Source organism: Anomalospiza imberbis, unplaced genomic scaffold (genome assembly GCF_031753505.1).
Source record: "Anomalospiza imberbis isolate Cuckoo-Finch-1a 21T00152 unplaced genomic scaffold, ASM3175350v1 scaffold_48, whole genome shotgun sequence".
Classification (NCBI taxonomy): domain Eukaryota; kingdom Metazoa; phylum Chordata; class Aves; order Passeriformes; family Viduidae; genus Anomalospiza; species Anomalospiza imberbis.
In genome coordinates this window covers 164564-184343 of record NW_027100088.1, presented here as the reverse complement: position 1 = coordinate 184343, position 19780 = coordinate 164564, and the positions used below count along the sequence as shown (strand labels likewise).

The 19780-nt window shown below is 56.4% G+C and overlaps 1 protein-coding gene across 1 annotated transcript; it reads right to left on the bottom strand.

The window, feature by feature from the left end:
* Positions 1-11678: 11678 nt before the first annotated feature.
* LOC137466971 (maestro heat-like repeat family member 5) lies at positions 11679-13422 on the bottom strand. Its single transcript, XM_068178562.1, has 3 exons — positions 12962-13422; positions 12693-12794; positions 11679-12327 (listed from the first exon to the last, which is right to left on the bottom strand). Exons 1-3 carry the CDS (start codon positions 13148-13150, stop codon positions 12214-12216), a joined length of 405 nt encoding a protein of 134 aa, XP_068034663.1. The 5' UTR covers positions 13151-13422; the 3' UTR covers positions 11679-12213.
* Between the last annotated feature and the right edge of the window lie 6358 nt (positions 13423-19780).

The window sequence follows — 19780 nt, the reverse complement described above, 5'->3', positions numbered from 1 at the left end:
CCAGTATGAGTCCAGTATGATCCCAGTCTCTCCCAGCAGGGCCCCAGTCACTCACCCTTGTCCCCAGTTGCCCCCAGCGTGGTCCCAGTAGCCCCCAGCACATTCCCAGTGGCTCCATATGTGTCCCAGTCCTAGTGCAATGATGGGGAATACCAAATGCACTTGAGGCATCACGTACGGTTAACACCAAAGCTGTGGCTATGTTTGTGATGGGGTCATAGGTAAAGTTCACTAGGTTCCACCGGGATTGGAATTCCTTTTCAAAATCAGCGGCACTGTCCCAAACTATTTTCCGAATCTCAGTAGGAAAAGTGCCTTCTTCACCTTCTCTTATAATCGAGGCAGCAACCGACTGCATCCCTAATTGAGCCTGGATACAGCTGAGAGCTAAAGAAACGTTCTTTTGTGTGGCACCGAGTGCATCAATTACCAATTTGTGATCATTTACGCTTGCTTCCTCCCAACTTGGTAATATGTTTGATAGCAAGCACTGATGTCTTCCCAAGGCCAAGAAGGACGACTGCAGTGGTTGTTGGAATTTGGTCAAATCTAGTGGTGGCAGCCAATGTGTTCATTAATACTTCTGAATCAATGCTATTTAGAATTCCCAATCCTGTTCCCACAGCACCGGTTATGTCTCTTAGCATCCGTCTTTTAGAAGGGTTCCGCTGTCGCAACCAGGTCGTCCAACCCTGAAAAGAAGTTGACAAAAAAGGTGAACAAGCTGGCTGAATTTCTGAGACATTTTTTTGCATCAGCAAAATCAGGGGTATTTAACCCCATCGTTTGGGAATTGGGGAGTGTTTGACACCCCAGGATCTGGGATTTGGAGGGTTTGATCCTAAAATTTGGGGTTCGGGGCTGGGGAGGGGGGTAGGGCTTGACATCCCAGAGTTTGGGTTTGAGGGTGTTTGACCCCCCCAGTGTTTGAACGCCCAGGATTTGGGGTCGGGGGGAGTTGACCCCAGGATCTGGGGTGTTTGACCCGCTGGGTTTGGGGTCGGGGTTGAGAGCAGAGCCATTTCCTGGAAACAGCGGCGGGACCGGGACTGGGAACAGGATCGGGATCGGGAATGGGAGTGGGATCGGGGTCGGGAATGAGATCGGGAACGGGAACAGAAATGGGAATGGGATTGGGATCGGGAACAGGATCAGGAACGGGATTGGGCTCGGGAAGGGGAGAGGCCCTGGCCCAATAATGGACCCCTCCCCCAGGGAGCGACCCTGCCCCAGTCCTGGGATGGAGCAATCCCCTCAATCCCAGACCCCTCCCCAATTCCCAAACCCTCCCCAATGCCAGCCCCTGACCCAGTCCCCCTCCCCAGTCGCTGAACGGACCCTCCCTCAATCCCAGCCCGCCCCGATCCGGATCGGAGCCATCCCCGGAGCCTCCCCCATTCCCGGACCGGACCCTTCAATCCTTTTTGGGGCGGCTCCTGCCGCTTCCAGCCCATTTTTGGGGGATCCAAACGGCTCCGGGGACCCTCCCCACTTTGGGGGTGTTGGGGTGGCCCCAGGGCCGCCCCGAGGGCCGAGGGGGGATGGAAACCCCCAAAGCCGGGGGGCTCCTGGGGGTCCCCAGTTCCCCCCGTCCCCACCCCAAAACAGCTCCTGGCCAATCAGAGCGCGCGGCGCTGCTGACAACTCAGTTGCCGGGCCGGCGATTTTCAGCCAATCAGCGCCTGCGATAGCGCTGCTCATCGGTTGCCAGGCAGATCAAAACGCTTCTCAATGCGCTAGCCAATCAGAGACTGCTCGGGGCCATTTCTAGCCAATCAGAGCGCTTGTTCTCGATGACTCCTCAGTCGCCAGGCGGACCCGCAGCGCCCAGCGCTCCCCGGGAGCGGAATTTGGGGAGGGGGGAGGTGACCCTGGGGATGGGGATGGGGCGTGTGGGGGCAGCTGGGGCCGGACTGGTGGCACTGGTGGTGCTGAGAGCCCCCCCGGCCGCGGGGGTCGCGGTGAGAAGGGGTTGGGGGCCCCAAATTAAACCAAAGAGGGATCGGGACCCCCCCACGGAGCGGGGAGGGGCCTGGAACCCCCAAAACCAAACACGGGAGAGGGGAGCGGGGATTGGGGGAACGATGGGGAAGGCGGGGGAAAGAGGGGAATGGGACACCCAAAAAGGATCAAGACAACTTGAGGTGGCCACCTTTATATGTGGATGGTAGCCAATGGTAGCCAATGCTTTTTCCCAGTCCATGGGATCCCAGTCTGTGCAATCCCAGTCCATGTGGTCCCAGTCCATATAATCTCAACCCAGTTTATCCCAGTGTGTACCGTCCTGATCCCTATGGTCCCATTCCATATGGTCCCAGTCCATAGGATCTCAGTCCAGGTGATCCCAGCCCATGTTTGATCCCAGTCTGTGTGGTTCTGCACACACTGCCAGGGTCTGAAATTCCAGTCACCAGCCAGGAAAAAATGTTCCTGCCCTTGAATGTCCTTGCTGTCCTCTCAACGAGTTATAATAAAACTAAAAATCAATAAATTTTAATTTAAATAAAATAGAATAAAAATGAAATTTAAAAATTTCAACTCTTACAACCCTCCTAGGGCTCCGCTGCCGGAATCAGCAGGAGTGGTGTTGGCCTCTTCAGGGGAGTTAGAGTGGGACCCGACCAGAGCGGGGGCCCTTAAACCCCAAAAATCCACCCTGGGGGGCAAAACATCCCCTACAGCGGCTTGGAGTGAGTCCCCAGGAAAAATGTCACCTAAAGCTGTCATGATCACCCCTGAAAAGGGGCTTGTGGGGCTGTGGCCCCACAAACACCTGAAAATGGGGAGGAAAAAACACCCTTGGAGGGGTGAGGTCCCCCCAAACATCCCTAAAAAGAGAAAAACTCCTCTTCAGAGGGGCCTGAAGACCCTTCAGGGCCCTCGAGGGGGGACAAGATCCCCTCCTCTGCTGGGGTCTCTCCGAGCCGGGAGCTCTCCCGTTGGCGGCTGCCCTCGGGGGAGCCCCGAACGACGGCGGCTCCTGGGCTGAGCCCCCCTCAGCCGGGGCTGTGGAGGGAACTGGGGGGGCTGGGACGGGGCCTGGGGGTCCTGGGGTGACCTGGGGGAGCCTCAGTGGGTCCCACCTCCCCCTGTGCCCCCTCTCCCACCCCCTTCCCAATATTGCCCCCAAACAAAAGGTTGTGGCTGTGCCAGTGCCCCTACTGACCTCCAGCCCTGGGAACCTGGAGCAAGCGGAAACCACAACTTTGCAAATGCTACCTGTGCCTGAAGCAAATGGAAAGAGAACTGGGGTGTGAAAAATAAAGCTTGTTTATTTTCAGAAAAACAGCAAAGAAAACTCAGAACACACTTACATTGTAAGAATATTTGTAACAACAACTATCTATGGAATATATATACCCAAGAACATATCTAACAAAAGTCTATGAAACGTATTTACAGAAGACAAAAAGAAGCCCTAAAACCTATAGCCTAAAGACAACAACAAACTCTACAACGTATGTACAAAAAGGGTGGCATCTCTGTCTGGGATCTCCATCGGTCCTTGAGGAAAAGCAAGAGGCACAGTCGCTCCAATCAGGCAGAGAGGGCTCTTCCATGTGCCCCCAGGCTGGCCCAGCAAGCGCAGCACAGGCTGGGGATGGCCACCAGAACCCAATGCACCGGGTCCCACATCCCTGAGCAGGGACCACCCAGCCCAGTCCCAGCCTGGCAGCAGGGGACCCGCTCTGCCTGTGGGGACCACATGCCTGTCCTGCTGCTGGTGTTGCTCTTCATCCCAAGATCATGGCCTCTTCCTCATCTTTCTCATCAATGTCCATGTCCTCAAGGTACTCTTCCATTTCCACGTCCATCTCCTCTTCCACATCTACCTCCATCTCTTCTTCACCAGTCTCTTCTCCATCCACTTCCATCTCCTCCTCTGTATCCATCTGCATGTCCACCTCCATCTCTTCCTCTCCAGTCTCTTCTCCATCCACTTCCATCTCCTCCTCTGTATCCATCTGCATGTCCACCTCCATCTCTTCCTCTCCACTCTCTTCTCCATCCACTTCCATGTCCTCCTCTCTATCAGCCTGCATGTCCACCTCCATCTCGTCCTCTCTCTCGGTGACAGCCTGCAGAGGTAGCAACACCTCAGAGTGGGGTCCCTGTCCCACCCCATCCCCTCAGAACTCCAGCCCAGCCGGGCAGCTGGGGGGTGTCCACCTCCATGGAATGGCACTGTACCTTCCTCAGGACAAATGTGAGCATCCTGCAGGGACGGATGACAAAATCCAGGCAACAGAGAGCTTTCAGGACTGATGGGAGTATCAGGGCGCAGGTGACGAGAAGAGTGACAGGGAGCATGGTGAAGGGTGAGCTGGCACGAGGGCTGGCACAGGGTGGACTGACACAAGGGCCAGTGGTTGTGTTGTGCTCTTTGCTGGACGCTGGAAGTTCCTGCTGGAACATCACATCTGTGACATCACAGTGGATCTAAAGAGCATCTTGTTCCGAGCTGAGCAATCTTCCCCAGCCCATGCTGCTCACAGCCCTGTTGCCAAGGATGGGGCATCCACAGCCTGGGCCAGTGCCTCAGCAGCCTCCGTGTAAAAGAGCAGCTCCCTCAGATCCAACTTCAATCAGCCTCCTGCAGTTGAAAGCCATCCCCCCTTGTCCTGTTGCCACGGGCCCGGCTGAACACTGTCCCCGTCTTTCCTGTGGGACCCTTCCAGTCCTGCAGAGCTGCACGGAGGCCTCCCCAGTGTCTCCTCTTTCCAGGCTGAGCATCCCCAGCCCCACTTGGACGGCAGTCAGGTAGATCAGGGGGAGTCAAGGCTGAAGTCAAACAGCATCAGGAACTGAGAGGTGGAAGCTTTAGGCCCAGGTTTGCCTCTATAATAACAGTGGAGGGGAAGATGGTGGGACACTGGCTCTGTTCTAACCGCTGATTATTTTCTTTTTTTTTTTTTTTCCCTTCTTTTCTGTCATGCTGATGCAGGTGTTGCTGTTTGCAAGGAAGCTTGGCACATTATCCATTGTCTTCTCCATTTGTGAAACACCGAGCAGAGTCTGGGCAGGCTGATGATGCAGAGCAAAACCTGCAAATACACCGGTGATCCTGAGCCTGGAGGATGCAGCTAAACCCGGCCAAAAATAATTTCTGGAAAGTCAAGCCTGGTTTACATTTTCTTGAGTTTGGCTATTCCTGAACCGGGGGAGGGGGCATTCGGGGGAGGGGGTACCACAGGGGTTCCCCTCCCCCGTTTTTGGGGGGTCTCCCATGGTGCCCCCTCCCCAAAAAGCTCCGCGGGCCCCCTGAAGCGGCTTCTGTTCCACCGGCCGGTGCCCCCTGATCCAGGACGCCCCCCGGTGAGTCTGGGGCGCTCTGGGGGGATTTTGGGGGGATTTTGGCGGCATTTATGGGCTTTGGGGGATTTTGTTGGGAGATTAGGGGGAATTATTGGATTTTGGAGAGAATTACTGGGTTTGTGGGGTTATGGGGGTTTTGTGGGTTTTGAGGATTTTGGATTTTGGGGATTTTTTAGGGTTTTGGGGTGGTTATTTTTTGGGGGGTTTATTGAAATTTTTGGGAGGTTTTTTTTTTTTTTAATTTTGGTGGGTTCCACTGGGATTTTGTGGGATTCTTTGGTGTTTAGGAGTTTTTAATTGGGATTTTTGGGGGATTTTGGGGGGTTTTAGTGGAATTTTGGGGGGCTTTGGAGTTGTCCCAGGGTGTGGGGAAGGGCTGAGAGGCACCAACATCTGGTTTAAACCCCTGAAAGTCCCAATAAACCCCATGAAATCGCAATTAAATTTCACAAATTCCCATTAGAATACCCTCGAATCCCAAAAAAAGCTCACAAAATCCCAATTAAACCCCACAAATCCCCCCAAAAATGTCTCCAAAACCACAACAAGCCCCACAAAATCCTCACGAGACCCAAAGAAATCTTGGCAACACCCAAAAAAACCCACAAGCCCCCCCAAATCCCCACTAAAATAACTAAAAAACCCAAATCCCCAAAGAATCCCACTAAATGCCCCAACAATTCCAATAAAATGCCTCCAAATCCCCTAAAAATCCCAATAAAACCCAGAAATAATTCCAGAGGATCCCACAAAATCCCCACAAAATCCCAGTAAAACCTTCCAAAATTCAAAAGAAAACACAAAAAAAATCAATTAACCCCCAAATACCCCCAGGAAAAAAACTTCTCACTCAAAGCACCAATAAAACCCCTCAAAATCCAAACTCCCCAAAATTCCCCAACTGCCTCCAAACCCAATAATTCTCCCCAAAAACCCCAACAATTCCCTGTAAACTCCCAACACAATTCCCAAAAGCCCAAAAAAGCCCCAGATGCCCAAACCCCTCCCGAGCCCTCCCTGGTCCCTCCCGGTCCCGCCCAGGCCCGTCCGGGGCCGCGGCCAAAACTGCCCGGAGCGGACGCGGAGGTCCCGGAGTGACCCCGGAGCCGATCCCGGGCTCGGCCCCTTTGGGGATTTTGGGCCGAACCGGGCAGGTTCAGGGTGGGCTTCAGATCCCTTGCGGGGATCCCGAGCCTTTTTGGGTGGATTTTCAGCCCCTGTGGCTGATTTGAGGCTGAATCTGGTGGGGTTTAGGGGGATTTCAGATCCCTTTGGGTGATTTTAGGTCCATATGGGTGAATCTTAATCTTGTGTGCATGATTTTAGGTCCCTTTTTTGTGATTTAGGGTCCATTTAAGTAGTTTTTTTTTGCTTCTTTGGGCAATTTTAGGTCAAACCAAGCCATTAAGGTGATTTTAGGCCAAAGCAGGTACTTTCAGGGTGGATTTTAGCTGCATTTGAGGGATTTAAGGGTGATTTTAAGCCATTTCATGTGTCTTTTAAAACATTTGAGGCAATTTTAGACCCCATTGTTTGGATTTTAGAGCCCTTTGGATACTTTTAATACCATTTGGCTGATGTCAGGCCGAACCATGTGGATGTAGGTTGCATTTGATGCCCTTTTGGGTGATTTTAAACCAAACCGGGCTTTTTTAGGACAGCGCGTCCCCTTGGCCCCGCTCCTTTCCCCTCACGGTTCCGCTCTTTCCTCACCCCCTTTCCCCTCACGGTTCCACCCTTTCCTCGCCCCCTTTCCCCTCATGGTTCAGGATCCCGGAGCGGGGGAGGAGGAGGAGGGAGGGAGGAAGAGGCGCAGCGGCAGCAGGGAGCAGCCGGAGGAGAGGAGAGAAGGAATCGCGTGGCCCTGGCGCTGCCTGAGCTCGCAGCACCCCGGGAGCATCGCCCCCATCCCGCAGGTGCCCGGGGAGGGGGAGCTCGGCCCAAATATCCTGGGGGGTGCCTGGGTTTGGGGTTTTTTGCGGGGGATATTTGGAGCTGGCAGGGCTCCAGAGATCAGCCGTGGCGGGCCTTAGGGGGACATCATGGGGTCTTGAGTTCGGGAGCGGCTACACCCGGTATGAGACCAGTCACTCCCAGTATGAGCCTGGTTAAGGTCTTTCAGCTCCTGCCAAAGGTCTGACAGCTCCTAGTGAAGGTCTGACAGCTTCTGCTGAAGGTGTGACACTTCCTGGTGAAGGTCTGACAGCTCCTGTGAAGGTGTGACAGCTCCTAGTGAAGGTCTGACAGCTCCTGGTGAAGTTATGAAACCTCCTAGTGAAGGTCGGACAGCTTCTGGTAAAAATCTGACAGCTCCTGCTGGAGGTCTGACAGCTCTTGCTGAAGCTGTGACAGCTCCTTCTGAAGGTGTGACGGCTCATCCTGGTGGTCTGACAGCTCCTGGTGAAGGTCTGACAGCTCCTACTGAAGGTCTGACAGCTCCTGCTGAAGGTCTGACAGCTCTTTCTGAAGGTGTGACAGCTCCTGGTGAAAGACTGAAAGCTCCTCTTGAAGGTCTGGCAGCTTCTGGTGAAGGTGTGACAGCTCCTGGTGAAGGTCTGACAGCTCCTCCTAAATTCTGACCATTCCTGCCAAAGGTCTGACAACTCCTGCTGAAGGTCTGACAGCTCCTACTGAAGGTCTGACAGCTCCTGCTGAATTTGTGACAGCTCCTAGTGAAGGTGTGACAGCTCCTGGTTAAGGTGTGACAGGTCCTGCTGAAAGTGTGACAGCTCCTTCTGAAGGTCTGGCAGCTTCTGGTGAAGTTCTGACAGCTCCTGGTGAACATGTGAAAACTCCTGGTGAAGGTCTGACAGCTCCTGCTGAAGGTCTGACAGCTCCTTCTGAAGCTCTGACACCTCCTGGTGAATGTTCGACAGCTCCTGCTGAAGGTGTGACAGCTCCTGGTGAAAGTGTGACATCTCCAGGTGAATGTTTGACAGCTCCTGCTGAAGGTGTGACAGCTCCTGCTGGAGGTCTGACAGCTCCTTCTGATAATCTGACAGCTCCTGTTGAAGGTGTGACAGCTCCTGGTGAAGGTGGGACAACTCCTAGTGAAGTTGAGACAGCTCCTGCCGAAGTTCTGACAGCTCCTGCTGTCGGTCTGACAGGTCTTGTTTAGGTCTGATAGCTCCTCCTGAAGGTCAGAGAGCTCCTGGTGAAGGTGTGATAGCTTCTGGTGAAGGTCTGACATCTCCTGGTGAAGGTGTGACAGCTCCTGCTGGAGGTGTGACAGGTCTTGGTGAAGGTCTGACAGCTCCTGCCGAAGCTGTGACAGCTCCAGGTGAAGGTGTGACAGCTCCTAGTGAAGGTCTGACAGCTCCTGCTGAAGGTCGGAGAGCTCCTTTGAAGGTCTGACAGCTCCTGGTGAATGTCTGACAGCTTCTGGTGAAGGTCTGACAGCTCTCAGAGTGTCAAATTTACGTGGCTAGAGGGTGGTGTGCAGAAAGGAGACAGAGGAGTCCTGTAAAAGTCCCTTGATTGGCATAAAGGGAGAGCGTGCATCAGGCGTGTGTCCAACGCAGTCTCCCAATCACTTGGATCAAGTAGCCTTCTTTTCTTCTTTCCCGGCTGCATTTTCTTTCATTCCCTTTCCCCCTTGGCTGAGCTACTTGGAAGGTACTCGGGACTTCCCGATCTGCCCATCATGTCCCCCTCATTACGTGCCCTCTATAAAACACACGATCCACGATCATTTCAACTAGCTAAATCAATTGATATTTTTAGTGAGCTTTACTGATTGACATGGACTGCTCCTCAGCCAAGGCCATGCTAAACTCCTGAACTTAGGGAAGAAGAACAAAGACTTTATAGGGTTGTGAGAGACGAGGTGACATTTTGCTGAAGCCAAAAGATTATTCAGCTAAAGAATGAAAGCTGTTGGTTCTATGTGTTGTTGTTTGTGGTTTGGATATATTCTGGTTGGTTTGTTGGGTGTTGCTGGAGAGGGGCGGGGTTGAAGCCCTGACTAAAAAGGAATTCAGATGATGGGGGAGTAGACAGAAAAGCAGGTGGTCAGGAGAGAATGGAAGTGCCCCAGTACCGAGCCAATGGGAAAGGGGACAGGGACTGCCCCAGCCGGGAAATGCCCGAAAATTTTCCACTTTGTTGGAAGGTGTGTGTGTTCTGCTCTCGGGAGGGACATGCAAATTCGGCTCGGCTGAATCGGTATGAATGAACAGTTGTTGCCCTCATTTTTAAAAGTGTTAAGTTTTCTTTTATAGTTATTTTGAAAGTTTTAAAGTTCTCATAAAACTTTCTTAGCCTTCTGATAATGTTTACATATTTCTACTAAAGTTCTCATGCACTGTTCATGCAAATAATGATTGTTTTACATTCTTCTTTGTGGGAGGAGAAAATTAATAGACTGTTAGTTTGACCAGTGTGGTTACAGAAGTGGCAATTTCATCCTCCAATCTACTGCCACTTTTAGAATTCTATATATTGCAAAGTCAGAAATAAAATTAACTCTTTTTCTCTCTTGAACTCATCAAGCTTCTGTGTACTCCTTTGGTGCCAAATAGCAACAAAGTTTCTTTTTGCTTTGAAGACTTTGTCCCCATTTAATTGTGTCAAAAAGCCTGTTCATTTCTAACAGGATTATAAATATTAAGTTCTTCACCCAGGGCAGATTTAAAGCCCAAACTCCCATGTCACGTCCCCCAGACTTCCGGAACATCGCCAGAGCTCCCCCAAACCCTCCTGTCAGCCCCTGGAAACGCCCCAGAGACCTCCCAACCCCTGTTTCAACCCCGCAGCTGCCTGTAACTCCCCCAAAGACCCCACCCCAGCTGCCCATAACTTCCCCAAAGCCCCCCCAAGCCCCATATCACATTCCCTGACCTCAAACAAACCCTTATTCTCCCCCCTGCCCCCCTGCAATTTCACTCACACACGGCCATGGCCTGAGGGGACACGCTGGTGGTCTTCAGGTGGGAGCTGGCCAGGGCATCCTGACCAAAGACCTGCGGAGCTTCAGCCTTTGCAGGGGAGGCTGGCAGCAGCTGCACCCCCAAAACAGCCCCTGCAGCCCCCTCAGCCATGCAGCTGCACTGCTGGATGACTGGCTCTACGTGTCTGGAGGTGCAGGGGGGGCTCGGGGCATCCTAGGGTAGGCTGGTGGGATTTTCAAGAGGCTACAGGGCCAAGGGGCCTGGAGGATCTGGAAGTGCTGGGGGAATTTGGGGAAAGGGGAGGTTGGAGGGATTTGGGGAGCTGTGTCATGACTGGCTCCATGTGTTTGGAAGTGGGAAGGGGTATCAGGGGGTCCGGGGCAATTTCTCGGGGGGCTTTGCAGGGACTATAGTGGCTGGGGGAGCTTCAGGGCATCTTGGGGGTGTGGGAGCATTTTGGAATGAGAGGGGATACGGGAGGGCTGGGGGGCAACGTGTTCTATGTCTTTAGAAGTGGGGAGGGGACTGGGGGCTGATTTTGGAGCCTCCACTGATTACTGGGTGCCCCCCTCCAGCAAAGGGCCAAGGCTGTTTTCTCCTCCCATCTGGGAGGGGGGGTGAGCTTTGAGGATCCCATCTTCAGTCGGGGGGGTCCCTTTGTCACTGAAACTGTGTGAAAATGAAACATCTCCAACAGCAAATTCAGGGTTAGAGAATCAAAGGCGTTACTTTATACTGGTCAGGACGTGCAACAGAAATCATTGCATCTACACATTGCCCGGGTGTGCAGCCAGCAACACACGGGCAGGAGGACACAGATGACGCTTCCTGGCTGGGAGAGGGCTTGTGGCCATCTCCAGGCACCGGTCTGACAGGGATCCCCGCAGCTCCAGCCCTGCACAGCCACTCTGTCGCCAGCACAAAGGCTTCAGCAGAACCAGCAAAGGCCAAGGGGATACTTTTCCCTTCCCCACTGCTGGCCTGGGCCGCTTGCTGAGCACAAGGACCCGTTTTCCCCTCTACCCCTGTGCTCTGCAGACCCTGGGCAGCAAATGAAAGATCCTGGGAGTCTGTCTATTACAACATATCCTACATTTATATGCTAAGGAAAAAGGAAAATAAGGAAAGAACAATGTTGAACAAATGAAACATTGCTTCTGGCTGAGGTGGCCCCAGCAGACAGAGCTTCTGGGATCAGTTCTCTGCAGAGCTCCAGCAGTGCAGCCAGCCGAGCCCTGACAGACGAGGCCGCGTCCTCCATGCCCTGTGGAGCTGATCACACAGGCTGTCGAAGATGGAATATCGAGCTCTCTCTACTGCCTGGAGGACGTACAGTGTTTGAATTGCCAGGCTTCCGACGGCGACGCTGATGTCATCTGCCATGCCTTCAAGGGCTGAAAGAGAGAGGAACAGAGCCATGGTCAGTTCCCGGATCTGAGGGGACCCGAAGAGACCCCCGTTCCAGGGCCGTGCCAGCCGGCTCTAGCCATGGCCAGCAGGGAGCAGGGACCAACAGGATCAGCCCGAAGCTGCTGGCCACGAATCCCCCAGGTGGCCCTGACGTCTCTGTGTGCTCTGCCCACACCGCCCCTCGTCCGCACAGGGAGCAGAGCCCTCGGCAGCCGGGGCAGGGCTTGCAGCTCCCCCGCCAGCCCCCGCTGACAGCCCGCTGCCCTCACTCACCCTCACAGATGAGCTGGAGCTCTTCCTTCTTCCCCCTGAGGTGCTGCCCGGCCATCCCTGTGAACACAGAGCCTGTCACGGCCCAGCGGCACAGCTCCCTGCCAGCGGCGCTGCCGGCCCTGTGGCCACACGGCCTCCTGGCCCGGCAGGGCTCAGCCCGGGCCCTTGCCGCACGCTGCCGGCCCAGGGCACGGCTGCGAGAGGGCGGCAGCAGCGCCGAGGCCAGGCGGGGCTCCACGGCGCCGGGCCCGGATGGCGCTGCCGGGGCAGCAGCCGGGGCTGGGGCCGAGCTGCGGCGGGGCGGGGAGGGAAGGGGAGCCCGGGCTCACGGCTCACCGATGAACCTGATGGCCTCCTCTCGCAGGGACTGCTGCGGGCTGTCCAGGTACTGCAGGGCCCGGCGCAGGTGCTCGGCCGCTCGGCTCCTGTCGTCGGCCAGCTGCAGAGAGCGGCAGGAGGGAAGGGTTGGCGCGGGCTCAGCCCCTGTGCCGGGCGCTCCCTGCGCCCAGCCCCGGCCTCCCCTGCCCGCACAGCCCTGAGGCGCGGCCAGCAGCCGCGGGCGCCGGGCTCTGGAGGGGGCAGAGGGGCGGCTGCTGCCCCGGGAGCCGCGGCGCCGCCCCGCCCCGCGGCCCCGCCGGGCCGGGGCTCCATCGGCCCCGGCTCGGGCCCACGGGAGCCTGGAGAAGAGCCCGCGCAGCCTCTGGGTGCAGCAGCGGGCAGGGGCACAGCTGCCAGCCCACACACTGAGCACCGCGCTCAGGGGGCTTCTCCAGCCTGAGGCTGGCACTTCCAGGCCGTCCTTACCAGGCACTCGGTGAACTTCCACAGCTTCTTGTTCTTCACCAGTTTTTGAAGATCCCTCCTCTTCAGGAACTCAGCCACACAAAGCAGCGTTTCCTGAGAAACCTGGAGAGCAGCAGAGATGCGGAGATGGCCCCACAGCCCAGGGCGCAGGACCTGTGTCCCTGTGTCCCTGTGCCAAGGCCTGGAGGAGGCTGCAGCCCACGAGGCGCTAGGGCAGGAGGCAGCTGAGCCCCCTCCCAGGGGGACAGCAGCAGCCCATGAGTCCTCACCTGTGCCACATGCTGATTCTCATCATGGCAGTGGAAGAAGAGTGGCAGCAGGCTCTGGCGCACGTGTGTCTTCAGGGCCTTCTCTTCCTTTTCCAGTGGAAGAGACACCAATGTTTGGAAGAGCAGTATGGAGAGCAGCTGCACATGGCTATTGTCCTGTATGAAAGGAAGAAAAAAAGACCTCAGCATCGGCTGCACGGGGCTCAGCTTGGCTCAGGCCTGCAAATCCACAGGGCACAAAGTGTCCAGGCAGCAGTCAGTGGCCGTGGCTGGGGGCAGCGAGCCTTACGTGGTCAAAGAGTGGCAGGAGCGCCTCAACCAGCTGCAGTGCGATGGGGCTGGGTATCAGCATGGCCTTGTCCCAGAAGATAAAGCTGAGGAGCCTGACTGTCATGCTGACTATCTCTCCATCTGCGTCCCACAGGAGCTCCACAAGACTTTCAGTCAGGCTCCACATTTTTTCGCTCTGTGCAGAACACAAGTTTGTGAAACGCCATCCTGCTGCCGCAGGGCCTAGGGGCCAAAGGGCTGTTCCGAAGCACTTGGGCAGTTGAACCAGGAGGCAGGAGAGCTGGGAGCAGCTGCCCCAGCGCCCAAAGCCCAGCCAAGCCCAAGCGACTGCATTCCCAAGCGCAGCCTCAGCCGCTGCCCCCTTCTCACCATCAAGGGATCATCGATGAGCACAAGAAGGGCCCTGAGCGCCAGGCGACGCCTCTCCCTGCACTCGCTCCGCAGGTGCCTTGACAAGATTTGCAGGATTCTCTTAGCACCGCGTTCACTCAAGTTCAGGCACTCAAGAACCTGAAAGGCACAGGGCAGTGACAGGGGACCTGGCCGGCAAGAGCCCGGAACAGCACAGGGCTGGGCCCAGGCAGCAGCGCAGGGCGCGGGCACCGTCCCAGGCAGTTGCGGCTACGAGAGGGCAGAGAGCTGGGAGGCAGCTGAGCGAGGCAGCGCTGGCCATCAGGCTCACCTCCACAAGGAACGCCAGGGCGGGCAGTTCCCAGCGTGGCTCCTGTGTGCTGAGCAGCCGGAGCAGGTCGCGAGCGATCCTTGAGCACAAGGGGATGGAGACACAGGACATCTCCCTGGCAGGAGAAAAAGAAACCAAGACTTTGGGCCGGGGGACAAACCTCTCCCAGGACTGACTCACAGAGGTCTGGCCTTTCCCCAGCATCCTGTAAGGGCCCTGGGCTATTTGGGAGGTGGCTCCTTGTGGGCCCCCTCCTCTCCCAGCCTTTTCCAGTCGGCTTGGCTGTTCCTCGGTGACAAGGCCCTCTGGCCCACGACCACGGGGACTGTGTGGGGCACCCTGGGCACTGAGCACAAATGTCAGAGGCAGTGGGGAGAAGGGGGTCTCACCTGGCCAGCAGACCCACGGCATAGTGGTGGGTGTCAGCACACAGCAGCGTGTCCCAGCCACACTTGCGTTCTATTGCCACCACCACATCCTCGTGCTGCATTTGGCAGAGCAGGGACTTCAGGGTCCGCACTGCAAACCTGCATGCAGAGCAAAGCCCAGGTCACGCTGGGAGCACTGGCTCCTGCCCTGGGCACCTGGCAGGGACAGGAGGACTGGCATGGAGCACCTGTTGGGGTTGGTGGCAAGGCCGTATTGCTGCTGGCATCCCTTCCAGAAGGTATCGACCTCCGCTGGCACATCCAACGTGCTGAAGAACACTTGGAAGAGCAGATGCACAAAGAGGCGGGGGAAATACACGGTCACTACATGTGGGACACAGGGCATCTGGAGGATCTTCCACATCACCACAGTTGCCTGCAAAGGACAGAGCAGCCCGAGACAGTGCTCAGTGCCGAGGTGTCCGTGTGGCAGGGCCCGAGCATGGGAGGGAGAGGCCCGGAGAGACACAGGGGGAGCACCGGGCCTGGTGGCCCTGAAGCTGCCCCGAGGCCAGGTTTCAGCCCAGCGCCTGAGGCAGGGAGATGCAGTGGGGGAAGGAGGATGCAGAGCTGCTGGACAGGTGGCCTTGGGGCCAGCAAAGGCCAGTGTCAGAAACTCACAGCCAGGACAAAGACACCCGTTTTGTCCCCATCGGAGGTGCACGTGCTGTGCTCTGGCCAGCTCCCCAGCACATCGAGGAGTATCAGCTGCGCCGGCTCCGCAGTCCTGGGCGAGCACATGATGCTCTTCCACATGGTCAAAGCAGCTCTGTGGGGTCAGAGCTCTGTCTCAGAGGAGTCTGGGACACAGCACCGTGGCCTGGGCGGCAGCGGGGAGCTGAGCTGGCTGCCAGCCCTGCCTCTGCCCACTGCCCCTCGCCAGCAGCACCCAGACAGCCCAGCCCTGTGGGGACAGGTCCCTGAGGGCCAGCGAGGAAGCATGGCAGAAGGCTCGGGGGCTGACGTGCCAGGGCTGGCAAAGGGAGCAGCCAGAGGGCCCTGGAACTCTCTGTTGGTCAGACACCTGGGACAGGCTGTATAGGCTGATGGGCTGGGGAGCCCTGAGCCCTCTGGGCAGGTGGGCCCCATACCTGTCACAGGATGGGGCCACACGCAGGAGCGTCATTACTACGTCAGCAGGCTGCTCATTGGTGAGATCCAGCAGGGCCCTGTTCAGCCTGTGCTCAGCAAACTGATTGGCCATGAGCCACTGGTGGATGTACCTCACCATGGCAGGCACCTGGAGAAGGCACGGGGAGACTTGGAAAGCTGCCAGAGGGAGGAATGTCCCCAGCTTCCCCAGAGAAGTGCTTCCCTTGCCACCCCACTGCCATGGCCCTCAAAGCCAGGGATGTTCCACAGAATGCTCCAAGCGCGGTGCTCGGCTGAGCAGTGACAGCAGGCCCAGCCCAGGTGGGGATGGCTGCAGGTACCTGCACTGTTCTGCGGAAGAGGCCACGGGTGCGTTCCTGCTCTTGTGTGCGCTGCACGGCTGCATCTGGCAAAGAGTGAGCGCAGCCTGAGCTGAGGGGCTGCGGGCGAGGCCGGAGAACACAGCCCAGCCCTGCGCTCCCCAGGTAGGAACAGCCCCGGGATGTCCCAAGGGATGGAGCACGGTCCTGGGGTGTCTGTCCTGGCCCCTATTCTGTCCTGTCCATGGGCATGTCCCCAGGGGATGGGATGGGATGGGATGGGATGGGATGGGATGGGATGGGATGGGATGGGATGGGATGGGATGCAATAGGATGCAATGGGGTGGGATGTGGCCAAGCTGGCTGCAGCCACCAGCCCTGCAGCCCAGCAGCCCAGCTCTGCCACTCACCCTCCTGCAGAGGCTTGAACCGCACCACCTCTTCAGTCTCCTGTGCTGGGCCAGCTCCAGGGCCTTCTTCCTCTTCCTCCACCCAGGCCAGCTTGGGCACTCTCGGGGATCTCTGCTCCATGTCAGTGACTGGATTTGTGATGACTCACAGGAGAGATGTCTCAGAAATCTCCGAGTCAGCAAGGCCTGCAGTCGTGCCTGGAAGGCACCTTCAAGAGAGAAGCCTCAGGAAGGCTACAGGACAGCAAGTCCTGAAGTCTGGTCTCGAGGGCTCCTTGCCACAAGGACAGGAGACTCCTGTCAAGGATTGTGGTCTGGCCTCGAGGGCACTGGTGGCAGGGATGGGAGATGCCTCTGGGGCACCAAGTCCCACGGTCTGCCCTCGAGGACACCTGCAGAAGAGAAGCCTTGGGAAGGCCACGGGTCACCAAGTCCTGTGGTCTGGCCTCGAGGTCAGCTGCAGGAATAGCACCTCGGAAAAGCTCTGGGTCAGACACGAACAAGTGTGCTGTGCGGGGGCTCCTCACGGCACCGCTCTGTCCCGTCCTGTCCCGTCGCGTGCTCCGAGCACTGTGGTGTGGCCTTGTCACCACCAGCTCCTATGTCACCCCGTGTCACAAAGGGCCCTTGGACACGCTGTCCCGTTCCATGCCACGGTGACCATGCTGCACCATGTCACAAAGGGCCCCTGCACACACTGCCCCCTGCCCTGGGACCACCCCCAGCCCACCCAAAGTGGCTCAGGTTGGAAGGAATCCCTCACCCCAAGTGTCTAAGACACCCCGACAGGATCTTTAGGAACGGCTCAAACCATCAGCAAACGCTGCCCTGCTCTGCGGGCTCAGGGCAGCAGAAGGAGGCCCCAGGGCTGCCGACGCAGCTGCGCTGGGAAGGGCATGGGGCCTTCCACAGAAGCTGGCACGGCCTCCTTGGGACACGTCCTGGCTGGTGGCCATCCTAAGCGTGGCCGTGTGACACAGACGAGGAACGTGTGGGCCAGGGCAGGAATGCTGCTCTGACCCCTTGCGCCCGGGGAGCGCTGACATCAGCAGATGTGGCAGGGTCCCTGCCCAAGCAGACCTGCCACCCCCGAGCCCTGGCAGCACCAGTGCCTGTCTCCTGCCCCAGAGACCTGTGCCCGTGGGGGGCTTCTGTGCCAGAGGGAGCCAAAGCCCACGTGCATTGGGGGCTGCGCTCCTGCCTGCAGGGGCTGTTGGCAGGAGCACCTGGAGCAACTGCTGGCAACACTTGGGTCTCTGTCAGAAGCTCTTACTCCATGCTGAAATTATCTTCTCATTGAAGTTATTGCCTTCAGCGCAAAACCATCTCAGCGGCGAAGGCACAGAAGAATCTGGCAAGTAAGAATCCTCAGTTCAGGAATGCTTTACTTCCCATTGCTCGACTCAAGTAGTTCCAAAAAGTTGCAAACTTCCCAAATTAATTGGGATGGCCTGAGGAGGTGAAGATTTGTAATTTTGCTTCCCATCTCAAAGCAGCAACTCATTTGCCTTAACTTCATCCACTGAGGGTCACTTTACAGAACATAACACTACACAAAAAAAGGGCAAAAAACAAGGGCCATGCTTTGGTTTTCTAGGAAGGGATGATAATATCCTAATTCTCTTAAGGAATAAAAGCTCTCAAGAAATGAGAGTCCACTCAGTGGTACAAAAGTAGCCCAAAGAAATGAGTAGATTACAAAAGGGCTAATCCTCCCCCTGGTACAGATTTCTAAGTGGCCAGTAAAGTACAGCTCTCCCCTCTTGTTCCCTGCAGGAGAATCAGGACCATGAAGAGGAAAAGTCACAGATATTCTTTCTGCCCTCCCTAACCAAAACTGTGCCAAAGCACAGATGCTGCCTTCAAACTGACTCAAATTCCAGCCTAGACCTCTCACCTTCCAGACAACTCCTTCTCCAACACCCCCCCAACACCAACCCCCCCAGACTCCCACACAGAAGCCCTCAACACCCCGCCAGGAGCCCCAGCTGTCCCCATCCCTCCGCAGAGCTTTCCCACCCTCCAGCAAACGCCCTGGTTCCCTGCAGGTGCCGTGGGATGGCACTCAGGAGGATCTGCTCCAAGGCCTTCCCCTGGAGCACGCTCAGGCTGCCAGGCCTATGGATCCTGGATCATCCTTCCCACCGAGCCTTCCCGTGCACGGCTGTTCCATTTGCACCTTTGCGCTCAGCTCGGACTTCTCCACTTCACCAGGAGTGCTGGGAAAGGATGGAGAGCAGCCGGGCAAGCTCTTTCTCCAGCTCCCTCTTTACCCTTGGGGAGGGAGAACATTCCACAGGAAAGCAACTGGTGCCACAAGGAGCGGGTGGCCTCAGGCACCTTTGGGGATGGAACAAGGCCTTTGTTTGACATAAGTAAGCACAAGCAATGCACATGAGTAAACAAGTAATTAGCACAGACATACCTAAGTACTTAGCACCAGTTAGCATAAGAAGAACCTGGTGGCCTAACTTGACATAAGAGTGACCTGACAAAAAGCTTTAGACATAGTCTACCAGAAGAACTAAGGGCAAGTGTGGAATCAGCCCTGTGCAGGGAAGCTGTGATGAAGACTTTGTGCTGCTTTGGGGCATCGAGACCGCTCCTGGCCAGCGCCTGGAAATCAGCTTCAAGTTTGGGAATCAGACACAATGTATTTCTAACCCCCTGCCTATCAAATCACCACAGCCGTGTAAAGAAGGACGGTATGTTTGATACATTCCTACATCAACCCACTGAAATTTATATGTGGCAGAGAAACATTTTAGTGGGTGCAGACCCCTGCCCTCCCGCCAGGTCAATAAAAGGGCTTTTGGTAGACCATACATTTGGCTGCCGATTTGTTTGAACGAGGGAGACCCCTCAGGACTGCTGTATCCTGAGGGAACACCATTGGCCTTGGCCTGTAGGCACCTGCACAAGCTTAAAATCAGCTGCCTCAGCTTCCAGGACCTCTCTTGGCCAGCATCCTGACGTGGATGCAGGACTGCTGTGAGGCACTGCTGGGACCCAGCGGGACAGGACCGGCTGTCTCGTGTCCACGCAGCACCCCTCACACAGCCAGGGCCATCCCAAAACCAGACAAACACTCACTTGTCAGCAGAGGGGAGCAAGGAGCACTGGGCTCCTCTCAGGGTATCTCAGCTGGGCTGGCTCCACAACATGCCCCCACTCTCAGGCCTGCTGATGCCCAGCTGCCAGAAATGCCTACCTTGTTCTCTCCAGGATGTACAGGGAGAGCCAATGAGCAGGACGCCTTGGGAGGCAAACCTTCCCAGCCTTTTCTGAGGCCAGGGACACACCAAGATCAGCCAAGACTCTCCACGCTGCCTGGCCCACACAGCCCAGCTCTGTGCTGGCTCTGGGCCACAGCAGCTTCCACCAAGCAAGAGCCACATGCACATTGCCAAGAGTTGAAACACAGCAGACAGGGAAGAGGTGAAAAGTGTGTGTGTAAAGGCCTTTTAATTCACAGCTCTCAGAGAGAGCTCTGGGGCTCACGGCTGGACAGAGATGCTCCTGCTCATGCCTCTGTCCAAAGGGGGAACACACCCTGCTGCAGGTGCTTGGGTTGGTCTCTGCAGGTCCAGGCAGAT

Coding starts and splice junctions, on each gene's coding strand:
- LOC137466971 (XM_068178562.1), bottom strand. CDS start 13,150: ATGCTGAGGTCTTTTTTTCTTCCTTTCATACAGGACAATAGCCATGTG. Junction 12,795..12,961: donor AGAATCAGCATGTGGCACAG/GTGAGGACTCAT, acceptor GCTGCTCTCCAG/GTTTCTCAGGAAACGCTGCT. Junction 12,328..12,692: donor GGAAGTTCACCGAGTGCCTG/GTAAGGACGGCC, acceptor CGCTCTCTGCAG/CTGGCCGACGACAGGAGCCG.